Genomic DNA, 22,998 nt, shown 5'->3' with positions numbered 1-22,998 from the left:
TATATCTACACATACTCATGAGAATGCTCTTGCATGTGCACACACACACACACACACACACATACTATAATACTGGCATAAGCCCTGAGCTTATCAGTTCTCACAGTACTGAGTTATTTGAAGCAGTAGCTGAAGGAGAAAAAAGGCAGTTTTATGATCCGATAAAAACAAATAGTAAAGAGACGATGCTCTTTAAATAGTTTCCAAGGTAACACGTTATGGACTTGGAATCTATAAACAGGGGTATTGAGGAGTCTAAGCTCAGGAAAAAAGAGAAATTAATGCTACTATTTCAGAAAAATGAATGTAAATCAAATGAAAAAAATTAAATCTGTTAGAAACAGAAAAAAGTTATAGAAATTGTATTTATGTTGATTACCTATACATATTACAAATGTTACAAATCTATAATTACTAGTTTAAAAAATGAAGATATTAAAATATACATTCATAAATTTAAATGTCCATAAATTGATTAATATAATTAAATATAACTATACATACTTATATATTATTGTCTTAATAATTAGTATACATCTAATTAATTGTAATACAGGAAGTTAATAGTGTTTAATAGGATGTCATTAATAGGCTTAGCATATATTAATTAATCCTATATGTTTAAATTAAATACCACACACCTAATAAGAATTGAAAAGGCAGTTAAATTTTCATTACTTTTACAGAAAGCAAACTTACTATTAAAAATGATCAAAGATATAACTGCATTATGCTTGCAAATAAAACATGATAGAAATTACTAAAGCAAAACTATGCGATTAATAACGGATTACTACTTCTTTGTTTTCATTTTGTTTGCATACTATTAGAATTTATTTGCTATGATTCTAAAGAACCAATGTAAAATGTAGCCACAAGTGTTTTTTCACCAATGCCTTCCACACAAAAAATTGTTCCCAAAAATTAGTATAAAGGGAATGATAATATTCATCTCTTGTAGGGATATGTAGACTAAGGTTCTTTTTTATTTTTATTTATTTATTTCAGAGACAATGCCTTTCTCTGTCACCCAGGCTGAAGTGCCGTGGCTGGATCATATGATCATAGCTCATTGCAAATTTGAACTCCTGGGCCCAAGCAATCCTCCTGCCTTAGCCTCCTAAGTAGCTAAGTCTACAGTTGCGTGCCACCAGACTCAGCTAATTTTATTTTAGTTTTTAATATAGCTGGGGTCTCACTGTTTTGTCAAGGCTGATCTTGAACACCTAGCCTCAAGCAATCCTCCTGGCTTTGCCTCTCAAAGTAGTGGGATTACAGACATGACCCACAGTCCCCGGCCAGTTTTAAAACTAAGATTAGCTTTTAAATGTTTTTCATCTTTGTAATGAACTTCTGTTTTTGAAAGGTTCACTTAGTCAACCAGTGAGTGCTGGGGACTGTTTCAGGCATGAACTGTAATAGAATGAAGCTTTACTAATTGTCTGGTGCGATAATCATAATCAGGTGTAGACATAATATTCTTCCACAGTTCCGTCAGTTCATGCAAGGAAGTGAAGTACCAATGCATCAAAACAAAACTGAAAATATGAGTTTTTATGCTCAACCATACCTAATAGAAAAAGCAAACAAACCTCTGTATTTTTCATTATGGTATCATTTAAAATGCTTTCATCTCCTTATGACTGTCAGAGCTAATGCAATTAAAAAAGAGAGCTGTCACGTTCAAACTATGCAGAAGAAAATATGAAAACTGAGTAATGTTTGGCTAGCTCAGGTAAAGTAACTAGTAAAATCACACTACCACATTAACTAGTAGCTATATCACTTTTTCTGAGTGTGAAGTATAACTCTCTCACACAAAATATAATGAATGTAAAATTAAAAGAATACTTTAAGAATAAATCTCCATTATTCATAATTCTAAATTCTATATTCCTTTGTTACTTGAAGAAATAAAAAATAAGTCTACATTTGGGGGATTTATCATTATAATCCATGAAAATAAAATCATATTTATGAGTGCTCTGAAAGAGTCAAATGGCATTTAAATCACATCATGAGTGCATCTAGTTCAATTTAATTGCTAATTTGCAAGAGGTTGAAATCCAGACATTGAGATAAAAGTGCATAAATTTATATTCAAATGCAGTTTCTCATAGTATAAAATGCATGTGGCATAAACTTTAGATGGGAAATACTTTTTTAATAGCATCAGGACAAAATATGCAATGAGTTTTACAATACATTACACTATATTATTTTCTCTTTTTAGAAAGGTATATGGCATAATTTTGTAATGAGGGGAAAATATTATATATACACAAAATTTGACATGAATTAATTTCCAGATATGTTTACCTTATCATTGACTTCCATTCACCATTTTCTCTATTTTATTATTACTTTCTTTCTTAATTTTATTTTCCACACCCTTCTACTACAATGTATATTATCTGCAACTATTCTAAGAACCTTCTTTTAAGACTATTCTGGATTATACCTTCACATTTTATCCCACCCAGTGATTATCTTTTGACCTCTATTACTAAGGGCTAAGAGTATTATGTGTATTTATAATCCCAGAGTTTGTCTGGTAAGGATGAGCCTAGTTTATGGACAAACTGTGCTTCACTAAGCAAAGCTTACACACAATGCATACCAAATATGGTCCCAAACTTGCAGGGATATATCAGAAGGCACAAGTTCTTCAAATCAAAAGGAGACTTTATACCCTATATTCAAGAAGGATGCCAAAAGCCAGAATGTCACCAGGGAAGATAAGAAACTACTTCTCTACATTGATAAAAGGAGGTGAAACTTTATCATATTATAAGACCTAATATTGAGGTGCTTGCTGGCTTCTGGGATAAATGTTCTAGTTAGAAAGAAGAAACAAAGTTTCCTTTAATGATGTAACAGCATGTAGCCTAGAATACAATACAAAAATACCCCTCAAGGACAAAATATAATTTATAGAAGTGTTTTCTTTGGCCTACTTTTTTTTCATTGAATTTTAATCCTTGAGGGAATGGTATGAAGTTTTAAATTTACTTCAATTCTACCACTACTGATTGTCCAGGACTGGCACAGTCTACTTCAATTGCTTATTCTCTATTAACCGAGGTTAGTTATGTCTAATTTATAGCAATAAGTTTTCCACTGTGTTATGTGAAGCCTTGGGTTTAACAAAGAAGTCTCTGGGGTTCCACCAGAGAGGAAGATAAGATGTGAAGAAGGAGCAGATCATGGGGCATTGAAGAACTCAACTTACATTCACTGTATATATTGGCTATCTATGTATTACTATTTTATTTTAAAAAGCATGCATGGCTTCTATAAAGAAAAAAGATGTTTTGTAATTGCTGTACTAAAATGTAGTTTAATTTCATTATTGGGGTCTGATATAGGGATCATCTTCCTGAAAAAATGTTATGAAAAGACCATTTTTACTTGCATAACTCTCTTTGGATTGATTCTGAAATAGAGCAGCCTTTTACTGACTTCCTTTACAGAAAAGATGCTGTTAAAGTTGAAGGGTGTGTGTGTGTGTGTGTGTGTGTGTGTGTGTGTGTGTTTTACTGTGTATTCCTGCACATATAAACCACAAGTATATCTGATTCTACTAGAGTAACTGCATCAGTTTAATTCTTCCTAAGTAACTGTTGAGGAGTATTTCAGAGCTGGAAGGAATCTTAGATGTTCAGTTGTGTCCAGCAAGTATAAATAAATTTAATTAAGTTCCAGTCAACGGGGATGCTAATAAAGATGGATTTTTTGAGGGGACAATTCTTTCCTTGTCAGACACTTATCTTATACCCAAGCAAGGTAGTTAAGAATTCCTTAGGGTGACTGAAAAAAAATCTCATTTCCTACATTTCCCATTGACCTTTCTACTGGGGATGTTAAACCCTCTAGTTTAGAATCACAGGTTATCATTTAAATTGAACATGGGCCAAAGCTCTAGGTTCAAAGTGCTGGTCTTTTCCCATTAAATAAGCACTTATAAGGTAATTCATAAATTAATAATTTAATATTTTGAGAATTTTTAATTATTTTATCCATTTGACATGTGAATATTAAAACTTATTACAAGTTACTTTCATGTAGCTGTAGTATATGTACAGCACATAAGTTTTTTTGAAAGCCTGGCTTTGTTCTGTCTGTGAAATTACTTAATTTGCTTTTTTTCTTCAAAATAAATGGCAACGATGTTTATGCTATAAGCAATCTATTTTCCTACCTTGCTATAAGCAAACATATTTCCAAAATTTTCAAAAATATATATATGGTGATTCTCAAATTTTTTTTCTAAAAGTAAAGACCAGTGTATGAATTTTAAGTATTGGAAGTCTAAGGTTTCCAAAAAGTCAACAAACCTAGTTTAAGGGATTAGAAATACATGGTTTCTGTACATTCCTAGGACAACCCTATTCAAACATAATGTATTTTCTTTGAGATTGATAAGAAATTATAGATATTTCAGGTGAGAAAAGTTAAAATTTCTGTTTTGTGCATACCTTGTATGAAATGTAAGAGGAATACCAAGTAAATCTGCCATTAAAAAATATTTTTATCATTGAGTTATATATTTTCTATCCCAGATAATAATATATGCCAATGGGTCATTTAACATTAGAAATTCAATAAAACATGAGGACATGTATTAGTGTGTTTGTAAAATAGAGAAAAACTCTAGGTTTGCAGTTACACTAAGGATTTTTGGTGGATGATCTAAAAGTTGATGACATTCACCAATGTGAATAAAAAACCGGTGATTAGAGACATTGTGGCAATACTCCGCTTGTATTACACACAGACCTGTCTACTCAAGATTGGTATGGCAGAATTAAGATTAAATGCTTAAACTAACATGCAAAAACAACCATCATTTTCTCTAACTAACTTCATTTTGCTCTGGAAATTTTTATTTCCAATGAAAATGGGGCATGTGTAGGGAATTTGGGAGTAGGGATAGAAAACCAACCAAAGGCAAATTGCTGAGTAGACTTGCCAAGTTTATTATCTTCCAATTTAAAACTGTCAGTTTACTGTACATATTAAATCAATTGAAAGTTCAAGCTCATTGATAATAAGGTGGCCATTTATTGTCCAAATGGATAATTTTGCTAAAATAAAGACATTACTTCATTCATAGCAGGTGAAAATTAGGAAAAATGAATATATGGATTCCATCTTTTAGGCATGTTTTTCCCCTCTAAGGGAACTTCCCTGTTCCTCCTTTTTCCAAATATAGAATCAGAGTATAGAAAGAAGCTGATTTACCTTTGTGGAAGTAAAGAGAGGAGCCAAACCATGTTTGGCTCCCATGCTGTCTCTAAGTTCTTACATGCTGCAATGAGAAGCCATTCAACCTGTAAGGTAATGGGTACCTGAGGGCTTATGTAAGTGGTGCCACTTGGATCTTTTGAAGCATTTTGCTGTAGTCTACACTTATGTCTAATCCAGACACCTTTTGTTTCAGTTGTGGCACTGAAGAAATTCTGGATTCTCGTACACATTAAAAAAAAAAAAAGAAGAAGGGGGTAGTAGCAGCTAATTCTGAGGAAACAGATGTTTTGTTGTTGTTGTTTTTAAATTCAATTTTTCTCTTCTTATTCCTGTAAGCTTCACTATCCAGGACCAGAAAGGCTTTCTCCATTTTTGCCTTTTAAATTACACCCACGATTCACACAAAACCGAAAAAGAGAAGCTACTCTTCAGCTTCTTAAATGGCTGCTCAGTCTATTGCCCCAAATTAAAACTGAGCAACTTAACTACCATATCTGCATGATAGAGTGGCTGCATATATAAAAAGCACAGAGTTGTCACTTAACTCCATATAATTTTATTTTTACCAGAAAATTATATTTCTGAAGAGACCATTCAGGTAATGAAGTAATTAGAGAAAGACATGGGAGACAGACATGAAAATTACAGTATTTGCCTTCTAAAAGGAAAAGACTATACTCAAGATATCTGCAGCCACAAAAGTTAAGGATTAAAAAGACCACCCACCAATTCTATTTGCTGAAGTTTGATGACAAATTGATATAAGTGGATTTCCCTAGCTCCACCACAAATTGTAAGATTCTAGTATCACTGTGTTCTTCATATTTGGCTTGAAATAGCGAATGTGAAAATATAGTGCCTGGCAGGGACTAATTATTCAAAAAGTGTTTGTTTTTTATATTTTCTATATTTTTCCTCCCATCTATCTAACCAGCTATGCATCCATCTAATTATTCTACCTTTGATTTTCTTTCTCATTTTGCCTAACCATGCACTTCTATCTTTCATTTGCTCAACTAAGAAAATCAAGGCCATCCAAGATGAAGATTTCTCATCTTCAACTTGAAATATACTTTTTTTTTTTACCTCCACTTTCTTCTCCTTTGCCCATTTTATCTCAGAGGAAGAGAAAGCACTTTCTTTTCCATTTTTTCTTCCCTTAAAAACTTTTCTCTCATGCAAGGCTTTGTTCAAATAATAGATGCTCTGTAATTCTGTCCCCATCTCCCTCCTTTCTTGATTTCCCATTTTGTATTTAACCATCATTTTTTGAATTCCTAGAAAAAGTGCGTCATCGTTGTACTAACTTTCTTTTTTCCTAATACCACTGTATTACATAGCTGAAACCTTTACTAAATTGTAAAATCTTTGAATTAAAAGATAATTTATCTCTTTAACTTGACTATTAGTGTTTAGTAGACTCTGGATAGTGAGGATGCTCAGTTGATCTTTGGGCTGAATGATGAAGATGATACAATCAATGCACTGTATTACCTTTTAAATTGCCACATCCCTGTACCTCCAAGTGAAGGATCTCAGCTGGTTTATCCCAGGCATCTAAAATGTAAAACTGCCTTATATCATGATTGATTTCATTTAGATCAATTCATAAACTAAGAAGCATATCAGAATATTTTTGTTAAAATAGTATTATACAAAGAGAAAAATTTAAGTCCTTCATGCCCAAAAAAGATAAATATATTTATAAACTTGAAACAAAATAGAAGGAGTGAGTGGGATGATGTCATCAACCTGCTTGGGTCTGCTTCTGGGCAGGCATGGCTGGGAATTCAGCTAATGTGGTTAATGGAACACATGTGTTCCAGGCAAGGTGGCAAAATGGAACTTGGATCACTGTTTCACATAACAGATTAAGTGGAATTCTGTTGCCTGGGAATAAGCCTTATAAAAAGCTCCCCAAGTAGGGATCCAAGAAAACAAAAAGATAGAAAAAGATAGTTGACTGATCAGAAACTAATCTAAGTTGCCTGTTCTAAAAAAAAAAAAAAAAAAAAAAAAAAAAAAGGAAAAAATGGGAGGGTAATGGTTAATTTGTTACTTCAGTGCTTATACTTTTAAGAACTGTAATTTTTATTATTTACTATATGCTCTGTTTATTTTCTTATAACTAACACAAATCTTTTAAATGACTCCACGTGGCATTATAACTGTTTCATAAAACCATGATTAAGCTGTATTAGAAACTTGAAAAGATCTTATTAGATATTTAGAAATCCAAATGAGGCATATTATACAATATTAATATTAATATTATACAAGTATACACATCATATCCTTAAAAAGTTCTGACCAAAGAAATGTGCATAGTTTGGTAGCATATACTAATGAAATAGGAAATACTACTGACTTACTAATAGTTTAAAGATTGTTGGTTGTACAATTTATTATAGAGATAAGAGCAAAGGTTGTAAAAAGTCTTAAGTTAGCCATAATACTGCTCTTATATTCCTCCCCTGCTTTTCAAATTCTTCTGACACTAACAAAAAATACTTTATAAATCTAAGAAACTCCAATTCTACTGATAGATCTCTAAAATATTACTTCCCTCAAAAAAGAGCTCTCCCTCTTCTCTCAGACTCAAGAAAAGCAGTTGGATAAGTAAAATGGTAAAACATTCTTCCTTCATCCCACTGGAAAGAATCATTTGTACTTTTCAAATTATCTTTAAAGGTTTCCAAAAGTATTTGCTCTTTGAACAGCCTCAGAAGCTCTGTGTTTTGGGAGGGTATGGGATATAACGGGGAGTGGAAGAGCACTATGTAGAATGCAGGCCTCAGATCCTTATCCATTCATTTCCTTCTGTCTGACATGTTTCCTCACCCGCTCACCAGCATCCTTTCGAAAAAATGTTAAATGTCACTCCTTCAAAGAAGCCCCTCTGACGACTGAAGCAAATCTATGCCTCCAGTTACATACTTTCCTGCCAAATGCACTTCTCCACCACAGAAATCGCCACAGCTTTAATTGGTTCTTGCTTATGAAATAACTGGCTCTGTCTCTTTCCCATACCGTACTCTCTGCTGCAGCAGGAGGACAGAGACTAAGCGCTTGCTGCTGCACCTGATGCTGAGCAGCAACTCAATGAATATTTGATGGTGAATAAAGAGAAGGTAAAATATTTATGGGCTTAACATATAGAAAATGTCTAACTTAGACAAATTACACTTTTTCGTGTCCCTCTATCACCAAGGTGAAGGGGGTGTGCATGCTAGAAGAACTAGCTTCACCAATAGACTTTACCTACCAAGTTAGAGCTCTTGCATATTCCTCCCACAGCAATCCAAAGTGAACCCTGGACAACCTCACCACCATCAAGAGGGATTAAGAGGGAGCCATTTCTTCTTACCCACCTCTGCTTATACTCCAACACTCACAAGTTTTCCAGGGTGCTCTCTGGCATTCAGCAAATGTCCTTTCATGCTCAATCTCTTCTGTGAACATTCTATTCACCTTCCACCTTTGACAGATAAGTCCTGAAGGTGGTGCTTACTCCACCATCCTTTGCAGCGGTAGCTATTTGTTTCAATATCATGGGATATTGACTCTCTTTTTCTATCATTGCCCTTTTCACACCATTTTCCTCTGTTCATCTCTAAACTCTAACATGCTTTAGAATCTCATGTTATCAGGTCACAACCTGAGCATTGCCATTACTAAAAACTGCAACTCTTCCATAATAGTTTCCTGTAGTCCACTCTCTGACTACTACTTCCTATTTTTCCAACAATCTTTCAGTCCTAAAACTTTCTTGCTTTCTCTTACCCTTTGTTTGCTATCATATTAACTGAATTTGGGAGCATAAAACTGGCTTGTTCCTGTTTGTTTTTTACCATGCAAAAAACTGTTTATATGATAACTGGATATACTAATTGGTTGAAAATAAGATATGTTATCCAAAACTGACCATGGAAAGTGGGGTATTGTGGCTCATGATTAGGATAACATATGGAGATAGGAATAAAATAGCAGTTGAGAAATATATCCATTTGTCTGCCATTAAGTAGTATTAGAAACTGGGGGAGAGGGGAGATTTAAAGACAGCAGCTTATGCTGAAAAATAATTGTCATTTATTTATTGTTAGTAAATAAATACAGCTTTTCTATTGAATAGAAAACTGATCATTAGCAAATAATTCTAAATATTATATACATAGCTTTTATAAAAGTGAGCCAATTATTATTTATAACCCACTGACATTGTTTAATTCAACTACTTTTTCATAATATTTCTATGGTTGTAGGTATATCAGCAATTCTACCAGAAAAAAATACAGGGAAGTTGGCTTTTATATTCTAACTTCTTTCTGTCAGAAACTGCCAGATTGCTTCAAATGTATGACACAAGATATTAAAGATACAATGATTACAAAGTGAGTAATGTTCAAGGAGAAAAAAGTAAGATGAATAGTACCAAACAGCTGCCACTCAGAATTAAATGATATGATGAGGTTACTGCCTGACAGTCAAGAAAAGGACAACTCAATAGCAATTATATTACTATATTTAGTCATTTCATAACAAATGCCATTTTTAAAGTTCCAGATCATCCACGGCAGAGATGTGCATATACTATTCTTAAAACTCTTTATAATTACATATAGAAATGTATAATTAAGTGCATATAACAACTGTCAGTTCCCTGATGAAGAGACCACTCCCCTGCCTTTAATCTTGAAACACCTGTGATATACAGACTTTTAACCCATCAAATTTGATCCATAACACACTGATATCCAAGCCATACTCTGCATGAAGATCAGAAGCCACCTGGAAGCTAGGCTTATGGACTTAGTCTCTGACTATAGAAATATGTGGGGCTCAGAAAAAAACCTCCTATCAGGCAGGAATGTAACCATCATGATTTTAAGATTTTTTACATCCAGATTATAATTTAAACCACTTTTTTTCTTCTACAAGTAAGCATACGGATTGCTGCATCTAACTCACAAGAATAACTTTGTTCAGTCCATTTCAAGTATGTTTGTCATATAGTCCACCTCCAGGAAAGTTTCTCGAGGAGCTTTATTTAGTAGGTGTCATTTTCTAAATAGAGTATTTCTAGGAAAGAAAGCAAAACAAACCAAATAAAATAAGTGCGGTGAAAAAAGGCTTAGAGGATTGTGTGGAAGAGGTGGGATGCCTGAGAAGATGAAGCACGCAGGTTTTAGAAGTCTTCCACTAAAATCTCCCTTCCAGAAAATCCTCCGTGGAAGCAGAGTTGGCCGACAGCCTCCAGCACCTTGGGGTCCACAATGGCTTTTACTCCAAAGCCACACATCCTATGCTCTGCTCACAGCCAATGACTAAATATGGTGAGGCCTACAAATCTGGGCCATGCCTGCCTGATGTGGGATTTTTCCAAGGAGAAACATTTGCCTGGGGACTCCACATTGGTCTGGCTGAGGATTTTGCAGAATGCCCACGTAGTCATGAGTTTCCTACCAAATATCCCTTCCTTCCTTATCTCCTTTCACACATGTCAGGGCTGAATTGCTGTCTGAAGGCATTCTTTGCCTACTTCTGCTTCCTCCCCTTCTTCTTTATCCCCCATAGATAGTTCCCAATAAATCTTGGCACCTCTAATTCCATCTTGGCATCTGGTTCACAGAAGACTCAAACTCATAATATAACATAACATAACATAACATAACATAACATAACATAACATAACATAACATCACATCACATAACATAGCCACTAATAAATAGGTATACGCTACATTCTATTTATTTCCTATTATACCCTCTCTTGTAAAAAAAAATAATAAATCCCTCTCCTATTTAGTTCACACCATATGGCTTTATAAATTCCTTTGTCACTTCATTACTGTCACTGCCTACTTGCCTGGTTACTTCCTCACTCATTTAAGTCATTAGTACCTGTGTCATCATGTTTTCCACTCCAATTTTTTATTTGATACCATGACAATTACATGTACACATGGACAGCTAGTTAAAGGCTTAACTTCTTTGTCTTCTGCAAAATTTTCCTCCACTATTCCACTATTCCACTATTCCCCCACTCTTCAGTAAGTCATTCTACTGCACAACTACAAATTCTGTCCTCTTGCTTATCTATTTGGTTTATCCCACTACAGTTGTTTTTTTTTTTTTTCAAACAATGAAATTTCTGTCCACCAGACTTTTTTCTCTTCCCTATGCCTCCTCTATTTTCTAATGTCACTTACCTCTATTCTAAATCCATATTCCACAGACCATTTTTTTTCTTTTAAGAAACAGGGTGTCTCTTTGTCACCTAGGTTGGAGTGCAGTGGTGGCATGATCATAGCTCACTGCAGCCTCAAACTCCTGGGCTCAATCAATCATCCTGCCTCAGCCTCCCAAATAGCTGGGAATGCAAGTGTGTTACCATGCCTGGCTAATATTTTTATAGAGACACGATTTCTCCGTGTTGCCCAGCTGGTCTCGAACTGCTGGGTTCAAGTGATCTTCTCTCCTCAGCCCCACAAAGTGCTGGGTTTACAGGCATGAGCCACCACACCAAGATGCACAGAACACTTTTAAACTGCCTTTTTTTTCCAGTAGCCTAAATTCCTCAGCTTTGTTATCCTGTTGTCACACTCATCTAAACAATCTAGAAAAAACATAGCCATTTATTCCATGAGTATATTTAAGCTACTCAATTCCACTGAGAAAAATATATTACATAACAGAAGATAAATTTCTTCAGTGGTCTCCAATTTCCACTGAGTGTTCAAAATTGCCCTATGTTTACTGTTACCCAATGAGCTCATCTCCAATTTCTCACTGTAGATCTTTAAACACTTTCCATTTTCCTGAAATGTCGGATCTTGCTACCTTTCCCTTCACTTTGACCTCTTTTTCCTCCTCTCCTTCCAATACAATGACAGACTCCTCTACCCCTACCCTCCATCCAAAACTAAATGATTTTGTTTTTGTATATCATCCTCTTCAATTTTCTCAGGGATGTTATGTTATCAATTATTCCCTGTCTTTATAGTTTTTAAATCTCTTCTCTCCTTGCTCTTTCATAATTTAACCCCAAAGAAAAATAGATTAAATAGATGACAGTTGAATGGATGGATGGATGGAGGGATAGATAGATAGATAGATAGATAGATAGATAGATAGACAGACAGACAGACAGACACATAGATAAAATAACTGTTTACAAATAAATGGCCTAAAAACTACCTGACTCCACCTGCCCACCTTGACCTTCATTTTTGGCACACTCGGTCTTTTTCCACTCTTAGGCCTTTTCCACTTTTTCCACTCTTATTTTCACACATGCTGTTTCTATTTCAAGTCTAGTTTTTCCTCACTTACCTCAAATTGGGCTTCTGCAATGAATTTCATGTCAGAAAGTCCAATGGATTCCTCTTTATCCTTGTCTTGCTTGACATCTCAGCAGGACGTAACATTCTTGATCACAACTCTTTTCTTACAACAAGCCTTTTTCTTGGTTTCCCTGATATTGCACTCCACATTACCTATGTATTTGGCTGCTCTCTCAATCTCCTTTTTTGGGTTATTTTCCTATTAAATCTTGGTGAATTAAGTGCCACAGGTCACTGACTAAATACCTGTCTCTTCACCCTACACTTCCCCAGGTGATTTCATCTATTCCCAAGATTTAGATTTCTTGAGTTAACAACACCAAACCTAATCTCTCTAGGCCCATATTCTTATATTCTTACTAGATATCTCTGTGTGGAGGGCTCATAGGCATTTCAAAGTTAACAGACCCCAAACTGAAACTACGATTTTTCTCTACTATTTTTCTTTTTGTGGTTCTATAACTCACTCTGTGGAACCAAAAAATCATCCTTGACTCCTTCCTTTTTTTGTGCTTCCTATATAAAAGAAAGAAACAAAATAATCAGCACTATTCTTTTCATGTTTGACTATTTCTATATAAGATTTTGTTTCTTCTTGATCCTACCTTACCCTATAATTTACCCTTAATTTTTACCTAACTCTATTTTTGTTTCAAGTCTCAGTTAAATTCAATTTGATTTTTAAATAAAACCTATCTTGAGCTTCCCAGTTTGATTGATTAACTGTTTTATATATGCCCCCTTATATATTGCTGTGATGGTTAGTTTCATGTATCAGTCTGGCTAGGTTAGTACCCAGCTATTTAATCAAACACAAATCTAGGTGATGCTTGAAGCTATTTTGTATGTGTGGCTAACATCTACAGTCAACTGACTTTAAGTAAAGGAGATTGTCCTTGATGATATGGATGAGCTTCGACCAATCAGTTGAAAGGCACTGAGAGCAAAACCTAAGATTTCTCAGAAAAGAAATTCTTCCTCAATATTGTAGCATTCCCCTGCCGGAGTTGCCAGCCTGCTGGCTTGCTTACAGATTGAGACTTTCCGAAGTCCCTATAATTGTGTGAGCCAATTCTTTAAATTAAATTTCTTTATGTGTGTGTATGTTCTCTTTTTCTGTAGAACTTTGACTAATGCAGTTTCTATAGCACCTGCCACTTTTTTAGCTAGCATTCAACATATGCCTAATAGTATCTTAACATTTATCTTCTCTATGATATCATAACCTCAAGGAGGGCAGGACGTATATCTACTGTTGATCAATTTCCATAGAATCTTGCACATTTTCTGGCAGACATAGTACGTACTCAAAAATTATTTTAAAATAAAGTATAAAAGATTTTGCATGTCTTTTTTTTGTTTGGTACTTTATAATACTCATTGGTATTATTTACATTTTATAAAATGAATTTTTATTCACAATTATTTACAAAAAGACAAGTTGGCTAAATTTTCCTAGACACAACTAGTTAAATTTGTATAGTAGAGACTCTATTATTAAAAATAACTTTCAGAATTTGGAAGTAGTATAATTTAATAAAGTATATGTTGATTGCCAATTTAAAGGGACCAATTGTACGAGTCATATAAATTTGTATATCCAAATGTATATTTCTTCTCGATATATTACTATGTATTAGTTGGGCTAAACTGTATTGGGAAGGTTGAGCACTTGTAAGACCTCTCCAGAGCCTTAGATATGTTATTGTGTATTGTGATTCACTGCAATCAGATGTGCTATACAATGCATCATTTCTCACACCTATTTGATAACAATAATGCTTTTAGTTCATACTGTATCTGAAGGTAATAGGGTTCCAAAGAATGAACTTTGAGTAACACTGATGATTGGATGATTTATTTATAATGCTATTTAGGGCAATTTCCCCCCAATACTTGACAATATTATCACATTCCTGATCCTTTAAAATTATCATTTAATATAAACAAGCTTATAATTGGTAGTATGTCTAAAACAAGATCTAAAAGTAAACATCTTGAGGTTCATAAAGATTTCAAAATATCATAGTGATTCTAAATTTCTGAGGAAAAGACAGCAAAAAACTTTCTCCTGAAAGGTTATGGTAGTGAGAATCTTTCTATGTCTTGCATTATAAGTTTTAATGTGTCTTTCATTGTAGAAGATCTTTATGTTCTTGCATTTTTGGATATTATTGAGATTGAATGTTTATTATGCATACTTACAACTATAGTCATAAATGTATGTAAAAGTGGTGTCATTTATTGAGGAGTTATTGCTTTGAAATTTTAGTGTTTAGAAACATTACTTCAAGTGCTTGCTAAAAATAGTGAATTCTAGATCCAACTCTAGAGTTTTTGATACAGTAAGTCAGAAAAAATGTCTCAGATTGTACATTTTTAAAAAGTCTTTCAGATGATTTTTCAGCCGCTGAAGTTTTTATGCCCTATGATGTCTGAGAGATAGGTCATATTTCTATTAGTAACACTGGCCCACTAGTTTCATGATTAAACTCTGGGCAGAGAGTTAGTCCCTACTAGACATAGAAAAGTGTATTAGATTTTGGAGCCCAGAGAGCAAAAGTGATCATAAGCAAAAAGAACAAAGCTTGAGGCATCACACTACCTGGCTTCAAACTAAACTATAAGGCTGCAATAATCAAAACAGCATGGTACTGATATAAAAATAGACACATAGATCAATGGAACAGAATAAAGAACCCATAAATAAAACCACACACCTAAAACCATCTGATCTTCAACAAAGCTGACAAAAACAAGCCATGGGAAAGGGACTCTCTATTCAAGAAATGGTGCAGGGATAACTGGCTAGCCATGTGCAGAAGAATAAAACCGTACTCCTACCTTTCACCATATATAAAAATCAACCCAAGATTAATTAAAGATTTAAATATAAGACCTTCGACTACAAACCTAGGAAATACTCTTCTTGACATTGACCTTGGCAAATAATTTTTGGCCAAGTCCCCAAAAGCAATTGCAATAAAAGTAGGACCAAATTAAAGAAACTATCGACAGAGTAAACAGACAACCTACAGAATAGAAGAAAACATTCACAAACTGCATCCAACAAAGGTCTAAAATCCAGAATCCATAAGGAACTAAAATAAATCAACAAGCAATAAACAAATGATTCCATTAAAAAGTGGGCAAAGGACATGAACCGATACTTCTCAAAAGAAAACATACACACAGACAATGAATATGAAAAAATGTTCATCACCACTAGTCATCAGAGAAATGTAAATCAAAACCACAATAAGATACCATCTCACACCCATCAGAACGGTGATTATTAAACAGACAAAAAACAACGATGCTGGTGAGGCTCGGGAGAAATAGGAATGCTTATACACTGTTCGTGAGAATGTAAATTATTAATATTTCAGCCACTGTGGAAAGCCATTTGGAGATTACTCAAAAAACTTAAAAACAGAGCTACCTTTCAACCCAGCAATCCCATTATTGGGTATATGTCCAAAAGAAAATAAGTCATTCTACCAAAAAGACACATGCATTCATACATTCATCACAGTGCTGTTCACAATAGCAAAGACATAGAATCAACACAGATGCCAATCAACGGTGGAACGGATAAAGAAAATATGGTGCATACATACCTTGGAATACTATGATGCCATAAAAAGAACAAAATCATGTCCTTTGCAGCAACATGCATGCAGCTGGAGGCCATAATCCTCGGTGAATTAATGCAAGAACAGAAAGCCAAATACTGTATGTTCTCACTGATGAGTGAGAGCTAAACTTTGAGTATACATGGTCATAAAGATGGGAATAATAGACACTGTGAACTACTAGAAGGGAAAGGAATGGAGACAGGTAATGGGTGAAAAACTACCTATTGGTCACTATTCTCAATACCTAGGTGACAGGATCATACCCCAAACCTCAGTTACAATTAAAACTATTTGTATCTACCACTGAACAAATGTCACAAATATACCCATGTAACAGATCTGCATGTGTCCTCTGTATCTAAAATAAAAGTTGCAATTATAAAAATAAAAGAAAAAAATAAGAATTTTTGAGGGATGTGACACAAATGTTTAGAAAATAACCTTGACATGCCCACATAACAGAATCTTTCCAATGGATAATACATTTTCCATTCTATCCCATATCATCTCCCACTGGGAGTACCTATTCTTAAGTATATGGAAACATAATACTGCCTTGGTTTACAGATGTTAGACTGGTGTTTCAAAATAAAATGTTTACAAGAAGATTGCATTTATTTTCTCTTAATATAAACACATATATCACTGTTGCAGAGATACATTTTTGTTATAATTAGAAAAATGGTTGTAAAACTAAATAATATAACAACAGGAGTACTTTTTAGCTAACAAAATATATTTGAAATAAAAAAGAATGTTTACAGATGTGAATATATCTCATTGGCTTTCTGTTTAATTTGATCTACAAATATTTTCCAATTTGTGAAAAAATTTCAAAATTCACAACTTTTTCTAAAATTTAGAAGTACAAACTCCAAGAGAATTTGAAATACACAGCAAGGAATGCAGTGATAAATACTATGGAGATCATCTGCCTTTCCTACAGTTCCCATTATGCCAAAATAATGCTGAGCTTCTGGAATCATATTTGCCCTTATAAAAACAGAAGATTAATTGACAATGATTGTCATTTGTGTCATTTGGATATGCCTTCATTTTTTGCCTTCACTTCCGCAAAATTTGTTTTTTCAACTTAAACTCAAATTGAGGTAGGAGGTGGGACTTGACTCAGGAGGCAGGACTTAACTGCAGAGATAGGACTCAGACATTAGACGAAATTGAGGACCAACTAAATACAATTGCAGAATGTATTTGCAGAAAGAATGTTTACAGATGTGAACATCTATAAATATTGGGATGGGGCATGAGTAGCTTTCCATAAGACATGCCCACTAGTGTGCCATGTCGTTTACCCTTGCCAGAACAACACTCAGATGTTACTGCTTCTTTAAAGAACATGACAATGACCTGATGACTTGGAAATTACCACCCCTGTCCTAGAAATGTCTGCATAATCCACCATTTAATTTTCATATAATAAAAAGTGGGTATAAATACGACAGCCAAACTGCCTCTGAGCTGCTACTTTAGGCACACTGTCTGTGGGGTTGCCTTGGTCTGCAAGGAGCAGTACCTCTACAGCTGCTGTATACTGCTACTTCAATAAAATTTGTTGTCTGATAACACTGGCTGCCTAAATTCTTTCCTGGGTGACGACAAGAAGCATCCTGGGCCAAGCCCAAATTTTGGGGCTTGCTTGCCCTAAATTAAAATGTTGAAGCTGCTTGAGATGGCCACATTTTTGCCCCAAAAATCCTAGAGAAAAAAAAAATCATTACTCTGGCCCTTTGGCATTAGATTTGATTGATTGGTTTATTTTTTAATTTATTAATGAATTCAACAAATTTTTATTGAGGAAAATCTCTGTGTATAAGGTTTCAAACACCAAAAAAAAAAAGGCCATAAAATGCTGTAGATATAAAAATAGGCATGTGATTTCAGTGGGATTGGTCTAACAGGCCTTTACAAAGTGCTGACAAAATTGAATTAGGTGAGATGGTTGAGAACATTATAGGAAAAAGAGACAGAGCTACACATGCAGAACACACTCTCCAAGCCATATAATAAATTGAAGATAGTAAAAACAAGAGGGTTAATATGGTGGTTTTAAGCCTAGAGCCATTAGTATAACTCCAAGTCTTTCATATACAATTTGCAAACCAAGCAGTTGCTGACCAAACTCGTATGCTGCTCCTTATGATTACTCCAATTTATGTTTTACTTGGACTTATCTAAGACACACAATCCTATATATGTAGTCATTGGCATTTCACCTACAAAGATTAATGTGATGGATTAAATATTATGCATTAAGACTAAAAGTATATCCTATGAAGACAAAAATAATTCCATTAGTGAACAAAAACTATCAGTTCGGAAATTATCCTTTCGTACGCTCTATCATAGTTGTCAAACAGTGGCAATTGTCTCAGTATTATTCCTTTATTCTTTGTTATTTTTATGAGTTGAAATCAATTATTTGAGGTCATTGTTCATATTTTCATAGGCCTTTCTCTTAAAAAATAACAAGTGAAAATTTCGGGAAAAATGAACATGAAATTAAAAGTAAGCCACTGAGAAATAACATAAATTAAACAGGCTATAGAACAAATATTTTGAAGCTATACAAATTCAAATATTTTATCATTGAACTAAAAAATGCATAAACATAACTTCTAGCATACTTTCACTATTCATATTTTAAGGAAAAGTGTTACATTCTTCTTCAAATGCATCCTGTGTAGAATATTAATACAATAGCTGTTTGCCACCCACAATCATGCATTTAAAAAATACCCAACCCAACTCCTCTTTTCAACAGTTATAAATTATATATGGTTCATTTTCTTTTATATTGTTGTTCCCTATCTTCTATAACATGTTATTCTAAGGAAATATATTTTATGCTTGCAAATATTTTATTCAATCACTTTATTATAATTCAAAATGTTTATATAGTGTTAAAATTAAATATTACTTAAAATTTATTGTCATGAGTCTTTAATGTTTAAAATATTCTTCTCTATTGAGTTACAATTAGAACAATTTTTAGCTCACAATTGGACAAATGTATTTGTTGTGTTATGAACAATGAATAAATTCATATTGGAAATGCATCTATTATGAAGATAAGGGGTAGGTTTACAGTATCCTAATTTTAGAAGTCTTCTTAAACATCAATACTTCTAATTAATATTTTTGTGTATGCCACAGAGATTTTGTCCCCTCAGAAAACACACATTTTTGATGGGTGGATGAAAGTGTGATTTATTTTTACCAAGTTCAAGAAGTGCAAGTGTGAAAGGAAAGTGAGAAGATAAGGCGAACATAACGTATGTATCTTTATGTTCTCAGCCAAATCAATGTGAGGAAACAAATCTTGAGACTGAGGATCTAGAAATATTAAAATGATTGTTTCATATTGTAGAGTGCTGGATATTACCTGCATACTCTCCGGGGATTGTCTGATTCCATAATGATATGCTCCTTTGACTGACCTTCTATTGACCAGACTAGTAGCAATTTTGTAGGAGTAGAAGTTGTCATGTAAAAAACTGACACTAATGCAAATTATTCTTGTTAATAGCAATGCAAATTTGTTTTATTCAGTAAAGAAAAAAATTGCTTTAACTCTGTAGGAAATATAACTCCTAAACATCTTATTTTATCACATATAAAGTGTTTTAAGAAATTTTGCATCTATTAGCAAATGCATTTCAGCATTCCTGATTGTGTATACCTATGTGTTTATGTCCTTAAAATTCTCCTTTGAACCATAATTAATAATTGAATAAAATCTTCATCATGTGTTCAGTTTATATTTGCATAAGATTCATGGTTTTTTTTAACTTTTGAAAATTATATTTTATTGTTTCACTTGACAGAGCCAAATAAATTGTATTACTGGAGAAGGGCACATCCAGGGATCTTTGAGTGAAGTCACATCTTTTCTAGTTCTCAGAGAGAATCTCAAGCATCAACAGAACTTTAATTTTCCTGACTCTCCAGTTCTTTTTTCCTCCTATTTCTCCTACTGTTTATATGGTGGGGGGTGGGAGGGGTTGTTGGTTTGTTGTTGTTTTGATTTTTATTTCTACATCTTGTTGGTGCATAAATTATCCCCCATTAGTGACAGCAATGACTAAGATTCTGGTTTTCTGTTCTGACCACTTGGTAATTTCTATGAGATGAATAATGAAACTCTATTCGCTATTGGGTTAAACATGAGTGAGATTCTGGTTTGTTGGCTTGTTGTTTGTTTACCTGTTTGCGTAGATCTCAAATCAGTTGAGAAAGTGTTTCCTGCTCACTGGGAAGGAAAACACCTGATATCTGGACTAGAAAGTTTTCGGTTGGGTTTTCGTGTTCACTTTTGACCCGTGACTGAAGTGATGGGACTGCAGGTATAAGTCGTCTTTGTGACTATGCAACTGTGTTTGAAATTGAGAAAGGTCTTCACTTCTATCTCCAGAGGATAAAAGTACATTAAATTGTAGCATCTCTTAAGCTAAAGAATCACTGTTATAATTTATTTTTAAAAAGTGCTTATGTAAATTGAATATTCCCAAATACATAGAATATTTTAAAAGAATTTCTAATACATGAATTGTGATAACCTCTAAAAAAATCCCCAAAAGCATTTTCTATAAAATATCAAATCACAACTGGTTTAATAATGATTTAAAGAAGAAAAACAGTTATATGACTTTATATAAAGTATCAATGTTAAGTAATATACAAGTAGGCAATTTAATTTTTATGAGATTTAGGTTTGGTTCCTCAAGAAAAGTCTATTTAATCTGAATTCCTGAAAGTTTGCATACTAGGTTACTAATAAAATAAAAATGTATTCCTATAAAAATGTTTAATATTATAAAAATATATTTTAAAGAAGTTGAATCATAATTCTCTCAATCTTTTTATTTCAACTATAATTTTGTTTTATAGTTTGTCAGCTTGAACAAAATTTTCAAGATCTTTAGGTAACTTAAATCTTAGCCTAATATTACATTGAGTTACTTATCATGGAATACGTAATATCACAATAAAATACTATAAATTATTGATTACAAGCATAAAATTAAGTTTATTTTTATTGTCTACAAAACATGAGTACATATAACAAGTACTGGAGAGTATAAAAGAGGAAATTGTATTTGCCTTGGATTATAAGACTTAGCTAAAAATCAACCATTAAATTGTTAATATTTTCTCAGTTTGCTCAGTTTTGATGGATTTATTAATAAGATATCCTATCATAATCTCAGGACACAGCTCAGAGCAAGTGAGGAGGGGATGGGCCTGTCAAATATTCGTCCCTCTTCCTTTATCCATTGAATCACTTATGCATTGACAATTTCTTGAGCACCTATCACAGGCCATTGATTGCATTATGTGCTCAGGGGAAACAGATGACTAGAACATTCAGGTCCTCAACATATCCTGTTATAAAAGTTAAGATCTGAACAAATAATTAGAATAAAGTGGATTTAGTTATATGCTTATTTTCTTACAGGAACTCCAGCCTTGTCAAACTCTATTAATTCTGTTACTCTCAAGATCTACTTGGGCATCGCTACGTTCATAATATATTTTTAAAATTTCTCCTTTACTTCTGCCCTACAGAAATCAATCACTTCTCAGGACACACCTAAAACTTTTGTGTCTTTTATATTAAACTTCTGCTATAATGCAATTATCTGTTGACATATTTGCATTACCTAAATAAATTGTTTTCTTCCTTAGCTAAACAATTTGTTAAAATACAAAATACATTGTTTCATAGGGGAGAATAATTAACTTTAATTTGGGAATGCCATGTAAAATATACATTCTGATAATGGCAAAATGATGGTAGACAAAGAATACAGTTTTCTGATGAGGAGAAAATTTACAGATTAATTTATTTGTATCAAGAATTTGACACATAAAGTTATACACAAAGTACATGCAGTCACTAAATATTTATTGGTTATATACTAGTTTCTATGCTATCTAATGTGGATTACAAAGAAATCCAAACAACATAACATCATAATTATTATAAAAAGAATAATAGATGATAAACTACCTTTAGGGAAACATATCAGTTATTATTGAAAAGTGTTTTATACAGACAAGGATTATTTTATCAAATATATTTTTCTCCAATTAGTTATTATACTCCCTTTCTCCTTCCTTCCTTCCTCCTACCTCCTATACTTTACCTCATTTGAGATTTACTCAAATGAGGTAAAATTAACCAATTCCACAGACTCCAAATTTACGACTGATGCTTTGTTACTAACAATGGCAAATATACTGTGAAATCAAAAGCATAAAATGTCAATACATTATTGTGTCATTCAAAAATAATTGTGTGTGATAACATGCAAGGAGAATATGTTTTCACTGAGCTATATCTTACATAAATTATTACAAAAATAAACATTACTTTTTTTATTAAGACTAATGTGAAACATTTTACAGAGGTATTATTCAAACCCAAGGAACAAACTGCAAAATGAGGAAGAACAATGACAGATAAAGCTGAAGATAGACTCTCTGACTTGTTATAGAAATGGCATGATGAGAGTGACAGATTTGGATATCTGAAAGAAAAACAGGGAACTAAATTGTATTGGATAGCTTTTATGCGCAGGCATTGAAAAAATAAGGTTTACAAATTTTATCTAAGCCAATATGCAAAACAGCACTATACACCTGGTACTTTATCCAGTTTTACAGGAGGACACCTAAGATGCAAAGCAGTTAAGCACGTGTCCCGAGATCAAAAAATGAATAATGAAGTATAGTAAATTCTTATA

The 22,998-nt window shown here is 33.4% G+C and overlaps 1 protein-coding gene across 9 annotated transcripts in view; it reads right to left on the bottom strand.

Annotated features, from left to right (window-relative positions):
- The window catches only part of GRIK2 (glutamate ionotropic receptor kainate type subunit 2), a 1,183,302-nt gene that overhangs the window by 88,539 nt on the left and 1,071,765 nt on the right, over positions 1 to 22,998 (bottom strand). Inside the window, exon 20 of one of the 9 annotated variants that reach the window (XM_054685486.2) lies at positions 22,680 to 22,782. Within the exon in view, the coding sequence (XP_054541461.1) occupies positions 22,744 to 22,782 (39 nt within the window). The 3' untranslated portion in view covers positions 22,680 to 22,743. 9 annotated transcript variants of the gene reach the window in all.

Source organism: Pan troglodytes, chromosome 5, assembly GCF_028858775.2.
Source record: "Pan troglodytes isolate AG18354 chromosome 5, NHGRI_mPanTro3-v2.0_pri, whole genome shotgun sequence".
Classification (NCBI taxonomy): Eukaryota; Metazoa; Chordata; class Mammalia; order Primates; family Hominidae; genus Pan; species Pan troglodytes.
Note: the sequence above shows the minus strand (reverse complement) of the source record. Positions and strands in the feature narration are given on the sequence as shown.